General features: G+C 40.9%; 1 protein-coding gene across 1 annotated transcript in view; it reads left to right on the top strand.

Annotated features, from left to right (window-relative positions):
• Positions 1-13,517, top strand: part of LOC103924282 (cGMP-dependent protein kinase 1-like) — a 360,077-nt gene extending 346,560 nt beyond the window's left edge. The window contains exon 8 of the mRNA XM_009332774.1: positions 13,435-13,517. Coding sequence (XP_009331049.1) covers positions 13,435-13,462 — 28 coding nt within the window. The 3' untranslated portion in view covers positions 13,463-13,517. The remainder of the gene's footprint in view (positions 1-13,434) is intronic.
• Positions 13,518-13,898: the final 381 nt, after the last annotated feature.

Genomic DNA, 13,898 nt, shown 5'->3' with positions numbered 1-13,898 from the left:
GCTAATAGGAGAGAGCAAGTTGGGAAGCACTTTTTATCACCCTTGTTGCTAAACAACAGGGCTTTCTTTAAGTCCAGGGTGTTTTGTAGCCCTTCTCCTACCTGGCACCTGCAATACTGTGTGTGTAGCTCATGGACTATGGATGTAAGACACGGCCTCCAAGGACCAGCTGGAAGTTATTTCATCCATTACGTCAGCTGCTTTTTACACTTACTACAAGCATTGGGTGATCTTAAAAGGTATTTCAGCCATTATGGCTGTATTTCACATCCTTTTCACCTCCCCGGGTAGATCCCTGCCCATAAAGTCAGGCGAGACCTGAGAGGTGGGAGTGGGTGGTGATGGCTGATGGATTTTGACCCATCGCCCTGAGACGCAGGGAACTCCAGAAGCTTTTAAAGGGTTTGGAAAAGCTGCTGGGCAACCCCCTGAAGCAGAACCCTCCCAGAGGCTTTGGAGGGTAAGAGCTCAAAAGCCCAGACAGCTGGAAGTGAGGAGGCAAAGTGACATCGAGACGGTGTCACCATATGGTTCCCCACAGGGTTGGCTTTCTTCCTGCAGGCATCTGGCCCCCGCTTGGGTCAGGAGAGGTGGCCGAGTGGACCTTCGGTCTGATTGATCTCCTAAGGGCACACCACAGCAGTAATTAAACACTACTAAAATGTCCCCCTGTCCTGTCCAGGCGGTGTTTGGGTACCCTGGTCTCAAAGCCCTTAGGGCATCACTCTAGCACAGATGAAGATATTTTATGATACTGCTGTTGCAAAGTAAACTATGAAATCTTCATCAGGGCCTTTGTGATTTGTTTGATTACATTATTGCAAGCATGTATTGATCACTGATGTAGTTGCTTCACTTCCTCCAAGTACACATTCTTCTCCCTTTATTTCTTCGTAAAACACAAGCCAATATTACGTTGGCTTGCTCAGGAGCTTGCGGCCAGCATCTTCAGCTGGTTGCCAAAAGGTCTTGATGCTCTGGGAAGTTCCCTGGCAGGGAAGAGGCTCCAAATTAAGGGGCTCATCCAAAGCCTTTTAAAACAAGCTGGCAGGTTTGCCCCGGTTGTTGTTAGGCGTGCTCTAACTCACAAAAACGTAGCTATTCCTTTGTCACCTAGCAAAAATAAATCTGGGTTTTTTTGGAGCTGGGTCGACTTCAGCCACCCTTTACATCAAGAAATGAGGGGGAAAGGACCCAGAGGGACAGAGCAAGATGTGTTGGCTCTAACAGTATCCTGCCTGGGAGCGCTGCGTTGTGACTCCTGAGATGAAGGTTACCTTACACTTTTCCAACAGGAATGAATTTATATTATTGACTCTTCTTATCTTAAATAAGAATACAGAATGGATCACACCAGGTGAAACCAAAGGTCCATCTAGCCTGGTGTCCTATCTTTTACAGCAACCAGAATGAATTGCTGAAGAATGTCCTGAAACAGAGCTGGTGGCTTTAATAATTTATAATCCTTGGCAGGTTGTTGATTTACTTTTCAAACATGTGCAAGCGGTTTTAAAATCCACAACCTTCTGTAGCAATTAGTTCTACAGTTGCAGGATGAGAATTAGTTCTACAGTGAATTAGTTCTACAGTGCAGGATGAGAAGAAATGCTGATTTTAATGTGGTTTTTTTTGTTTGGATGGGCCATCTGCTCCTGTTACAAGATACCTCCAAGTTCTCAGATGTGCAGTTGACTTCCTGATTTGCAGAGAGCTCAAGATTCTGTTGTCTGAGACTATAGATGTGGCAACAAGCTATTTAATGTGAAGACAAATAATAATTTTTCTTTACTATGTTTACAGTTTCTAGCATCTTAAATGACTTGGTAAGATCTCTGGAACTCAGGCCTACTTTTTCTTCTAACAAGAACCACACTTTATATATATAAAGATATTTTGACCTAGAGCTAATCGACTGCAGTATCATTCTGCATTTTGACAAACAGCTGTTCAGTCAATAATTTGAGGTTTTTTGCTAATTTGTGTGCTGGTGATATAGAAAGCTGGTAACATCTTAGTCAAGCAGGTGTTGGTGAACCTTCCCAAAAAGCCGTGCAGCTTTTCAGATTTTCTCTGCGTGGCAAGTTACACAAGAACTACTTTTCCAGGCTTGAATAGGCAAAGGGTTTCTTTAGGACCAAAGTAATACAGCAAGGAGAGTAATTGCAAAAAATCATACTCACAAAGGCTCTTTCAATGTCTCTGTTTAGATGATCGCTTAAAAAGCTTGAGTAGGGCTGGAGTTAAGAGGTGAGGTGATGAATTGGGGGTTTTCAGCTGCTTGATTTTCCCCATTGTCAAATATCTTGCTTCCAAATTTCTTGAATTTCGGGGCAATTGACTTGGAAATGAGATGCAGCTTTATTTTATAATAATGCTGAACAAAACCCATTGCAGTCGAGCGACAGTAAACACCACATTAAGAAGGAAAAACAAATGATTATGTACTTAAGCAAGATCAGTGAACACCAGAATTGGAGTCTTTTGTGCCTTATCAATCGCCTGCCTCGTGCTGCATTTTGAGTGGCCATTTTGCATTTCACAAGCCTGTTTACATAAAATACATAATCATGAATATACGTCAGTTACTGAAGGAATATAGACAATTGTATTAACAGAAGGCTTGCGCACAAAATATGCCTTTTTTAATTTATTGTCTAAGGCAAAAAGAAAACAAATATCTGGCTTTTTATTCACTGTATCAAACAAAAAACTTCTTTTGGGAAAAATAGCCATTAGGAGACAAAATTTTACTACTACTCTTCTAACAAAAAGTACATAAATAAAGTTGCTCCAATTTCGACAGGGAAGTTACACTCAGAGCCAACTTCATGACTCAAATGTAGTTAATAAATAATCAGGTTGTTTTGAGTCTTAAAGATAATAATCATTAGTTTATAAGAGCACAGCTTATTAATAGTTCTGGCTTTTTTACAACTGAATCATAGCCTGGGAACTAAAACTGTATATTTGCTTTCCTTTGAGGATGCAGTCCTACAAAGCAAGCACAAAATTCCTCCCACTGAGTTTAAAATATATATGATGTTGGGCAACAAGATTGTGCCAGATGGAGGAAAGCAGAATTGCAGGGGTTTTATAGTTATGAATATATTTGCTTACACTTACTGCAGTGAATGTCTCTGAAAATTTTTCTGATGGTTTTTTGCCTGAGCATCATTTCAGAGCTTGAAAGAAAACCCTATTATAAAGTTTTTAAAATAGCACAATTTGTGGGATGTAGCCTCTTGTATGAGCCAGGATGGGTGAAACCGGTTAGTGATATGAATGATTGCAGGAGTCAGATCTGGTAGCTCTTGCTTACTTAAGAGAGTATAAACCTGAGATTGCAGTTTGTTTTTCTCATTTGAAGGATGTGAAATATCCTGGAAGGGCCGAAGGCTTCTTCTGGCACTGGCTGAACCCTGCAAACTCTTCCCCTTTGCCTCTTTTTATGTTTTTTTGCAGACAATACCTGTACTATGCAAAAGAAAAAAGAAAACAAAAAAACAAAACAAAAAAACCCCACCTGATTTCTGTCCTGCAGCAACTTGTGTAGTATTTGGGGGGGGGAGTTACATTCTTAAAACAATAAGACCTTTATGTCAACATGTTACTGTCAACAATAAATGCTGATGATTGAATCAAAACATTTTATCCTAAAATTTCAAAATTATGATGTTTTTGTCAAAATGCTGAAATGATGGTTTATGGCAAATGTTTCTAGTTGGGAAAAAAAATCCATAATTCAAAATAAATGTGTTAACAGGGAGAGGAGAAAAAAATCCCTGCAGAAGACCTCCAGAGGAAATCACACGTTTTCTTGGGAAAAAGCTTCCATCAAAATACTCCCGCTAGCTCTGTTCAGGTTTATAAGCATTAAATGGAACTGAAAAATACAGCACCGAATTATAATTCTCTTGACTTCCTTAAAAAAAAAACACAACTAAAGATGCCTACCAGGGATGCAGAGGCAGAAGTACGAATTACTGCTGGGGATGCTGTGTGCAAACTTGCAGCCTGCCAGCTGCTCTGCGTAACTACCCATGATGCAGACAAGATAATTCATGTTAGCTAACCCTCAGAGCAGGTTTACAACAATATGTAATCATAGGGGGAAAAGAGAGCAAAAAACGCTCTACATTTGTTGGGGGTTTTTCTGCCTAAATCCTATATCATTTACACAGCTATGCACGCATTTAAACGTACATCCTTGAGTGTCATCACATTTAATGGCATTAAAAAAACAGTGCCTGCTTATGGCACCTCCCGGGATGGCTGCTTTAATTTATAGACAAACTTACTATGGCATAACGTGATGTAGCTCCTCTTCAAATCTCCTTTTATACCCGGGATGGATTTGGTCTTGTGTGTCAGGCTTGTAACTCCATATAAAATAACTATCATTTATAAATTTTTCATGCATAGAAAATTGAGGGGTTTTTCTGCAAGGATGCATAGTAACCCAGTATTGGGAGGCAGTGCCTAGTGATTTTGTGATCATTATAAGGCACCATCATAACATGAAATACTTAATATTAAGCCTTGTGATGTAAAAATAGTAGAACATTCCTTATAGAAGCATATTAAAATAATTCCACCTCTAAAAATATAGAATAATGTATTTTCATGGCTTTCATTTTGCATGCTGAGTAATTTAAATACAAAGGGTAGGCCATTTAAATTAGCTAGTGATTTTAACACAGTCATGATTGAGCCGTGATATAGAAAATTAGGCCCCTGTGCTTGGAAGAAGTTGGTGCAAGTTTGCATTTAGTACACATTTCTAATAAACTGTTATTTTCTTAATCATGTTTTCATGTTCAGCGTTACGAACAACACATAATGTTTTTTTGATTTAATTTATGTCATCCAGGTTATTCAGCAGGGGAAAAAGGTCTTCATCGTTATAGACTTGCTATTTTTAAGATGACTTTTCTGTAACATGTCGTCCTTCAGTGACCTAATTCCCTTTCTGAGCTCTCCCGCCCATCAGGATCCCAACCCTGATGTCCTCCAGCATTGGCCACTGTCTATGGGTTATCTCCTACGTGCACCAAACCCAGAATCCTGGTGACTTTGGTTTTGCTCATAGTAACACAGTAGGTTATGAGTTAAGAAGAGGAATATTCTGTAGCAACACTAAAACTAGATAAATTAGCACTTAAGGAAAGTTGGATGGATTGTATAGTTCTGTAACACCTTGAAATAATTGATGTCCCTTCTAATATATACACTTTTTTCCCCAGAGAGCTGCACATCCCACCTGATTTTGCTTAGGGGTCAGTAGTTTATAGGTTTACAGGAGCACAGTGACCCTTCAAGGGGTGATTCATCCTGTGCTGAAACTCCTCTGCCATCTGTTTCCAGAGCTGCCCAGGACATTCAGACAGGGCAGCTGAATCCCATTCGGAGGCATTGACTGTATTTCCTTTGGGACTAAAAAAAGGAAAAGCCTCCAAGTGTCTTATTACCAGTGCGAAGCCCAGTGATGAACATCTATTCTCCAGATTTTCTGTTATGGCCATCCAACCATTAAGTAACATAGTTAACTGCCATGGACACGCTCAAAATTAAGGATAAAATAGGACCAGAGCTGTCTATTTGTCTGTATGAACGCCTGTTTAATTCTATTTTGTTAGGAGCTCTACAATATTAAAAGACCATTTTAAGATCACGCCTTTCAAGTAATGCTCATTTAAATTAACAAGAAGACATCAAAAGAGCAATGTCCTCTTTTACAGCACTTAGTTTAAGAATCTGCTTGAGCCTGGAGTACCCAATTTGGGGTTTTTTTTTTTGTTTGCTTGCTTGTTTTGTCTGAGGAATGTGCTTGGTGACAGGCTAAAGTCTTTCTGTGGCAGAGCTATAACATCATTTATACTCAAAAGGCTTCACAGTTGGTTTCCAAAGTCTAGAGCGGAGAACCTGATGCCCTTACATGAAGTTACAGCTTGTCCCATGAGCGGTAGACCACCTTGAGGAGCACTTCTGCAAGTAATTGAACTTCTCACAACCCAGAGTTTTGGCTTCCAGTGCCATCCCTTTCCCAGCCAAGAAAACGGAGTAGAGTTTGGGGCTATGTGCCTACCATCTCGCTGGGACAGAAGCAAATATTGCAGTGGGCTGCAAAGGCTTACACACCCTGCCGTAACACTAGGCAAAAATGTTGATGCAATAGGAAATCCTCTTTGTTTTTTTTGGTTAAAGAAGTGGCTCCTTTTCCTGGAGCACATCAGGGATTAGCAGTTTTATGTCCTGGAGATATTTTCTGTTGAAGAGCAGACTGAGCACAGTTCATTATAGGGGAGGGTGGTGGGGGAAGCAGCTGAAGACGGCTGCAGGAAGCCCAATGTGTGATTATGTAGGTATTGTGACCACGTGGACCAAGCTGGCTGATAAACCAAAGGAAGAAATCATTTCCACATAGGCATTTATCATCGTTTAACCCCAGCTGGCAACTAAGCCCCACACAGCTGCTCGCTTACTCCCCCCTGGTGGGAGGGGGGAGAGCGGAAGAGTAAAAGTGAGAAAACTCGTGGGTTGAGATAAAGACCTTTACTTTAATAAGTAAAGCAAAAGCCATGCACACAAGCAAAGCAAAACAAGGCATTCATTCACTACTTCCCATGGGCAGGCAGGTGTTCAACCATCTCCAGGAAAGCAGGGCTCCATCACGCGTAACGGTTACTTGGGAAGACAAACGCCATCACTCCGAATGTCCCTCACTTCCTTCTTCTTCCTCCAGGTTTATACGCTGAGCATAACGTCACATGGTATGGGATATCCCTTTGGTCAATTGGGGTCAGCTGTCCCGGCTGTGTCCCCTCCCAACTTCTTGTGCACCCCCAGCCTACTCGCTGGTGGGGTGGTGTGAGAAGCAGAAGAGGCCTTGACTCTGTGTAAGCACTGCTCAGCAATAATGAAAAACATCCCTGTATTATCAACACTGTTTCCAGCACAAATCCAAAACAAAGCCCCGTACTAGCTACCATGAAGAAAATTAACTCTATCACAGCCAAAACCAGCACAGCACTTAATGATATCTCACTGGGTTAATTACCTTCACAGCTCGCAGTGTGTCACCCTGAAACACAGATCAGCATTGTCATCTGCAAAGCATTGCTCAACAAGTAATAACCAGGCCGGTAGCAATGCGGACACAAGCCTGTGTTTATTACATCTGTTTTTTTAGTTAAAAGCTGGCTTTCAGCTTTTTTCATGGCTTTGTTACAGAGTGGGAAGCTTTTCACTGTGGTTGGTCTAACTGTCGGGGATGGTAAACAAGTGCTGGCTGCATTAGCAGTGGGAGATGTCCTTGTGTGTCCTGTAAATTGGTGATGACAAATTAATTCCTAATACAGGTGTGAACCCAGCACAAGAAATGTTACCTAGGCTGGCAACTTCGTAATCTCTCCAGAGAGGTAAGATGTGTTGCCCACCGTTCTTGAAGATGGCTTTATTGTCAGAGCAGATGCACGTCGGGGTTGTGTGATGGGTGCAGGACCTCTAGACCAGGTCTCAAGGTTTGCTTTTCTCCTCCTAATTTTCCCTCCATAAGTACGAGTTTCATAGACTGTATACTGTTCCTATACTGTATATATTTCTATTTCTTGACAGTCATCAATCTACCAGACCCCTGCTTTTAATTTAGTTATTATTAACATCAATTTTAAGTCTTAGAACAGATCTTTTCCGCATTTCAAGACTTGGCAGAGGGGCTGTTTATGCCGGCAATGGCAAATCAGGCTCTGATGGCTCTGTTTGCAGTTACAGCCTCTGAACATGAAGTAAGTTACATTGACTGTTGATGCAAATGATACAGTTAAGCTTTTAAGTACTTGGTGCATTAAAGCAAATATGTGTTGTCCCAGCCTGTCCCTGTCCCTGTGGGGTGTCGCTGAGGCTCAGAAAGAGGAGCTGGAGCAAGCGTTGCCACTGGGATCTCGGAGAGCAACTGGGCTGGCTGGAAATATCACCCTGAGTGTTTCAACATTTAAAAATAAATAGATTGTGTTATCACTAAACAAAGTCAGGTCTTATTTTGGGCAAAGGCGCAATCTGAGCATAGCTTTTGAAAGACGCTGCAGCGCTCCCGTTACAGCATCAGGACTTCATGTGCAAAGCTCATGTTACCTTTATGTTTGGCTCCCGCAACAAATGTCTGAAAGCCGATTTTTAGAAATGGTTTTCCTATTAGGAGAGTGTATTATTTATTTGTAACATCGATGTGGATGTTCGCCTAAGGTGTCTGTTTACTTAACGCAAAAGATTCAGGTTGTTACATGTGGCATTATTTAGGAGTGCTCCTTATAGGTGCTTAATGACCTACTAACAGTTTGTTAGGCTGAACCATGTTGTCACTGACCCTCAGAAACTTCATCTGGGACTCAAACTTTCCATTTTTAAGTCGAATTTAACTGGGGAATGAACTACAGCTGTGCCAATCGTGTGGGACAGCGTGTGAACCGGTCTGACCCCATGGCTGGAATGGGAGCTGTGCTGGCAAGCTCCCCTCTAACCTTCATATCTGGGATACTGCAAACCCTGCAAACAGGGCTTAAATGAAGGTTATTGGGGCACTCAGCAGCACTCTGGTAGACAATGGTTTTTTTTTTTCACAAGGAGACACCTTTGATGGATATGGGAGCCTTAGGCAGCTTTCTTCAATGCATCTGGCTGCCCAATGAGCGAAGGTGAAAGAGGAGCCAAGCCTCAGTGCTAGGATTAGCTCTTTGTTTCTAGGTCTTTAGACCTAGAAATCTATCACCTTCCAGCACGTGATAGACTGGACTGTGCTGCCTTTTCCACGACGGAGTTACCTGCTTTATTAAAGCCTCACCTTTGCATCAGCACCATTGATAGGCATCTGGCTGGTTGAGAGCCCATCCAGCCCCTCTCACGGTCACCAGGACCTCTCCTTTCCTTCCCGTGGCCTCATGGTCCTGCGCTCATTCTCTGCAGGTTTAAGGCTCCAAACCTGCTCTCCCTTTTTGTCCTTCTCTAAAAACAAGGTCCTATCCCCAAATCCATTTGCTCTTGTGCTGCCAAACTATGCTGGCAGAAATCCTGCAGCAGGCTGATTTCCTTAATTATGATTATTGTCTTCCCCATTCTGCCATCTGCCTAACTAAACAACAGTCTCCCAGCTGTCTTTTAATTCCCTGACCATCATTCGTCAAGCTTGCATCTCCTTTCTCTGCCCAACATCTTGCTGCTTTTCTCTTTTTGAAAAGGGACAAGGTGCTATTCTCCCGACTTGCTGTCCCATGTCCCACCACAACTCTGTCCTCCTCCTTTGCTGCTGTGGATGCAAAATATTCTCACCTGGTCTCTTCTAACCCATCTTGATGGCCCCTGTTAACATATATCTTGTCTATAATCTGTATCTTCCTTTAACCTTTTGCTTAATTTCTTGCTCTCTCTTAGATCTTACCCTTCACCAGGTGAACATATTTTAATCTCCTCAGTCACAGAGAGATTCCACCTTCCCCAACTGCTACCCTTTTCTTCTCTCTTCTTACCACTGATACTATTTATTGTATTGAAAGCTGTTGGGATTTCTTGTCTTCCAGCATCATCAACTCATGATTTAAGGTGAGAGGGACTTGCAGAGGGTATCTAATACAACACCGTGCTCAAAGAGAGTCTAATTAGAGCAGGTCGCTCAGGGCCATGTCCAAATGTATGTCCATGCATTACCCTGAAGGCATGGATTATTTTTTTTTTTTCTTCTTCTTTTTTCCTTTCTTCAGCTTCTGGTCTATCAACTCAACTGTTGGTCTTTTAGTGAAGCCACTCTTAAGCATTCATAAAAAACCCAGGACCAGCAGTCCATTTTTGTCCTTTTAGAGTTGTCATTGAAATTCAGAGCTGCCAACTATGGCCTTCTCTTGGCATCTCTGACTTTCTTCTTCTTATATGTGTTGGAAAAGCTGTGTCTGTTCTTCAGCTTCTGTGCAGGGATTCGCAGGGGTTGTTTCCTACTTCGTGTCTTTTTCCTCTCTTCACTGTAACTTCAGCTCATTATCTCTGTCCTGATGTCTCATAGCTCATTTCTGGACTTGTCTCCTCCAAACAGGAATCTCAGCCATTTCTTTGATACCTCCTAGAGACGACTGGCTGCCAGTGTGCTTCCAATAAATTATGCAGACTTCCTTCATGCACAGTAGTGCATGTCTCCAAGGCCCATGTCATCTTCAGGCTTTCCTCTGAAACCCCACCTCCATGCTAGGTCAAATCTGGCAAGTTCTCTCCCTCTTATTTGGGTCCTGACGCCTCTGCTGTCTTGCCTCAAACATCAACTCTTCGTCTTTGCTTTCATGACTTACCCCCATCCAACCTTTTCCCGTAGTCACTAGTGATTTTGGCATCTAATGGTCATTTATTACACTTGTCTGAAAAGTATCTTTCTGCTTCTTCCTGATGCCCTCCAACCTGGGAGAAGTTCCCTATAAAGACCCACAAAGGTTGCCAGGTTTCAGTCTGCCTTCGAGCTCATCTTTACTACTATGTGTGTGAAGTTATTTCCCAGGAATAGAGTCCTAGCGATGTGGTAAGAGCACCTCTTGCCATTCTGAGCTGTTTTATACAGCTTTCTTCTATATATTTTCTTCTATTCCTCACTAGCCACCCACTTTCTCTTGGCCTTGAACTGGAATGTAGATTTTGGTGCCAAAGTAATAAATTGTTCCTGCTGTAATTAGGAAATATACAGGTCTTCACCACTAGACCCTATAGAAAATGCTAATTTGCTGATGATAAATATATTTCCTATATTTATTTCAGCAAATATGTATTTGTTACCGAGGTCTCCGCAGGCTTTTGCTGTTTGAAGTCCAGAGTGATTGTGGCCAGTTTGCAGATGGAAATGATGCTCTCGGGAGTTACACCATCAGTGCAATGCAAATCATCCCAAGTCCAACAGTATGAGAGGGGAAATGTTGAGCTGCATGCGTTGGATTAAACGCAGCCATTTTCAGAGGTTTAATTGTGTTTATATTCAATAAAAAGGGAAAAATCTCATTTATAAGTGCTAAGGCTGTGGCCAACCTTCATCTCAATTTAATCTTAGGTTTGTTCAGGCTGAAACAAGTGTTACAGGTTTATATGGCAGAACTTCCCTAATGAAGCAATTTCACTCTGACTGCTAAAGGGGCTGGCAGAGATTTAAATTCATATAATTTTTATATTACTATCAAATTCAATTTTTTTCCCTCACCCTCTGGACTTTGTAAAATCAAGTTCTTGATTCCTGAAGTCTAAAGCTATAAAACGCACATCTTTAAGGCACTTGCTAAATTCCATTATGTCCTCATTCATGTTATAATTAAATGAAAAAATGTTTTCAATTATAGAATTGAGAAGAAGCAGGAACATTTTAGAATAGTTTTTGCCATGATCTTATAAAGATGATAATGGCTATTACAGCAGGTTAATCATCATTTGTCCTAGGTGCTGTTTTATTTTCCCATTCTGTAGTGTAATTTTAGATATAAGATGTTTGGGAACTTTACAAAGAAGTTGTCTTAAACTGTGCAATAATGTGAGTCTTATACTTTTGTTTTCTTTCAAACAGAGACCACAAACTAGTGAAAAGAAAATAAACTTGGCAAGAGGGGCTCAGCATTTAGTAAGGAGAGAGGGATGATCGTTTTGTTGGCTTGACTTTGCTCTCTTGGGTCCAAATCCACTTTATATTTTCCTAGTGTTTATTTTTTTTTTAAATACTGCCTGTGCTGATGTCACAAAGAAGTTTTTTTAAACTTCTTCCAAATTAAGCCATCTATTCTCTTAGTTAACTTCAGTGTTGAGGTGACTAGACCAAGTCAACTCTGGGTGAAGAATCAGTAACATTAGCAATAGCCCAATGATAATCTAGCTAAAAATCTACAAAAGGCATTACTGTGAGGATACCCTTATTTTTAATTCTTATATGTCTTGTGCAATGCCTGAGTGACTTTTGCGCCATGCTGTGGTAGAGATGGTGACGTGAAATACATAGATGAGCTTGTTTTGGTCCTGGATTGTAACCTTCAAAATTATTTTTCATATTCTGCAGTTGAGTAGGTGGGGTCACATTTAACACAGGGGGAAAAAAAAAACAAACTGAAATTAAGTCAGGAAGAGGGAAACATGTGTAAAGTTCCTTGCCAAGGAATTGCTTTTATAGACTGAAGACATACGGTTCCTTCATGCCAAGCTGGTGTGCAACTCCAGTCTAGAGCCAGCTCCTCTACACACTTGATTGCAGAAGTGGTCAGGAGTGTCTTCTCATCTTGCGCTGACAGGACAGGATTTAAGCAAGGTAAAACTCAATGGAAATATTTGGAAGTTAAATGGAGCGGAGTGTATAAAGTCCATAAATAGCCTGCAGAAAGTGCGCACAAGCTTTTATGCAAAAGCTGTAGAGTAAATCTTTCTTCCGTCAAATAACTGGGAGGTAATATGTGTTACCCACTGCGTCTGCTGATGAAGGCTTCCCTGTGATTGTAATATCTTGACCTTGGACATTCTGAAATTTCCTCTGGTAATGGCTGAAACTTTGCAAAAAGAGATGGAATGAATTTTAAACACAATATTATTCTCTTCTGAAGCTAGGTATTTCCAACATCTTACATTACCATAGGTTAATGTAGTACTTTTAAAGTGAAGATGACTCTAGTTGTGATTTTCTCTCCTATCTTGCACCTGAAATCCTCATCTAAAATTCCCTTAGTGCTCTCTTCAAGCTTTATCTGAATATATCTGCCTTAAGGAAAACTGAGAGGCGGCATAAAAAGGCATTTGCTTCTTGTTATTCAGGTGACCTGGAGTTTGTACCATGGTTTTTAACAGTTCTCAGTGCCAGAGTCGAAGTGTGTTTTAGTCTAGAAAGTGACCCTTGTATTACATGATTCTTAAAAATTACTTGGATTTACTGGAGAGAGAGGGGAATCATGTAAGGAGATAAACAAAAATCAGATGAACGTTGGCTGAAAGGGAGCTCTGATGGTCTCTGCTCTGACCTTCTGCTTGAAGCAGGGCTGTCATAAATGCTGGAGCAAATTCATCATTGCCTTGTCCAGCTTAATCTTGAAAATCTCCAAGGATGGAGAGTTGGCCACCGGTCAACCTATTGCACTGCTGTAAGTTTTTCTTAAGTTTTCCGTCATGTCCAACTTGAACTTCCTAAATGACAACTTGTCGCTGCTGCTTTAAAAAAATTCCCAGGGAAAAAATAACAACAGAAGTAATTTAAACCAAACAGTCTGGCATTTAACAGGGATTATTGCAGCTATTTGCTTCAAAAAGCTATTGAGCTCAGTCTTTTATTGTAATGAAAATGGGAATATATCTAATCTGCATGGGTTTTGGGGGGGGTCCACAAGAGCAAAGGAGTTAATCCATATGCATCACAGTGTATTTTTTAATCTTGCATCATGTGTCCTTTCTGGACAGGTTCCTAGAGACTCAGAGAAAGATTTAAGTAATTCAGTGGTTTTGGAGAGATCTCTCTACCTAGGAGAGTTGAAGATCTTTTGAACACGGGAAGTCTGAGCCTTCTGTGCTATTGGTTTATTGCATTGATGCTACAAAGAAAGATTTAGATTTTAAACTAACCCCATCGTGTGTCCTTGAGCAAAGTCTGATGTGTTACGGATAAAGATATCGCCTCTCCAAGCAGGGCATCTCAGAGGAATGCAAGCTCATTTAGAAAATGTTTTATCATTTTAAAACTGTTCATGACAGGCTTGTAATAAACTATTGTAGTTAACCTTATAGTCTTATTTTTGCTTTTTTTTCCTTTTATGGCTTCAGAAGATATTTTTCTCATGTGGAGATTCTGGATTAAGGATAGGGAGAGCGGGGAAGGGAAGTATTTTAATTGTCAGGAGCTTTGATTTAGAAATGATACACTGACA

This window comes from Pygoscelis adeliae, unplaced genomic scaffold (genome assembly GCF_000699105.1).
Source record: "Pygoscelis adeliae isolate BGI_AS28 unplaced genomic scaffold, ASM69910v1 Scaffold139, whole genome shotgun sequence".
Classification (NCBI taxonomy): Eukaryota; Metazoa; Chordata; class Aves; order Sphenisciformes; family Spheniscidae; genus Pygoscelis; species Pygoscelis adeliae.
Note: the sequence above shows the minus strand (reverse complement) of the source record. Positions and strands in the feature narration are given on the sequence as shown.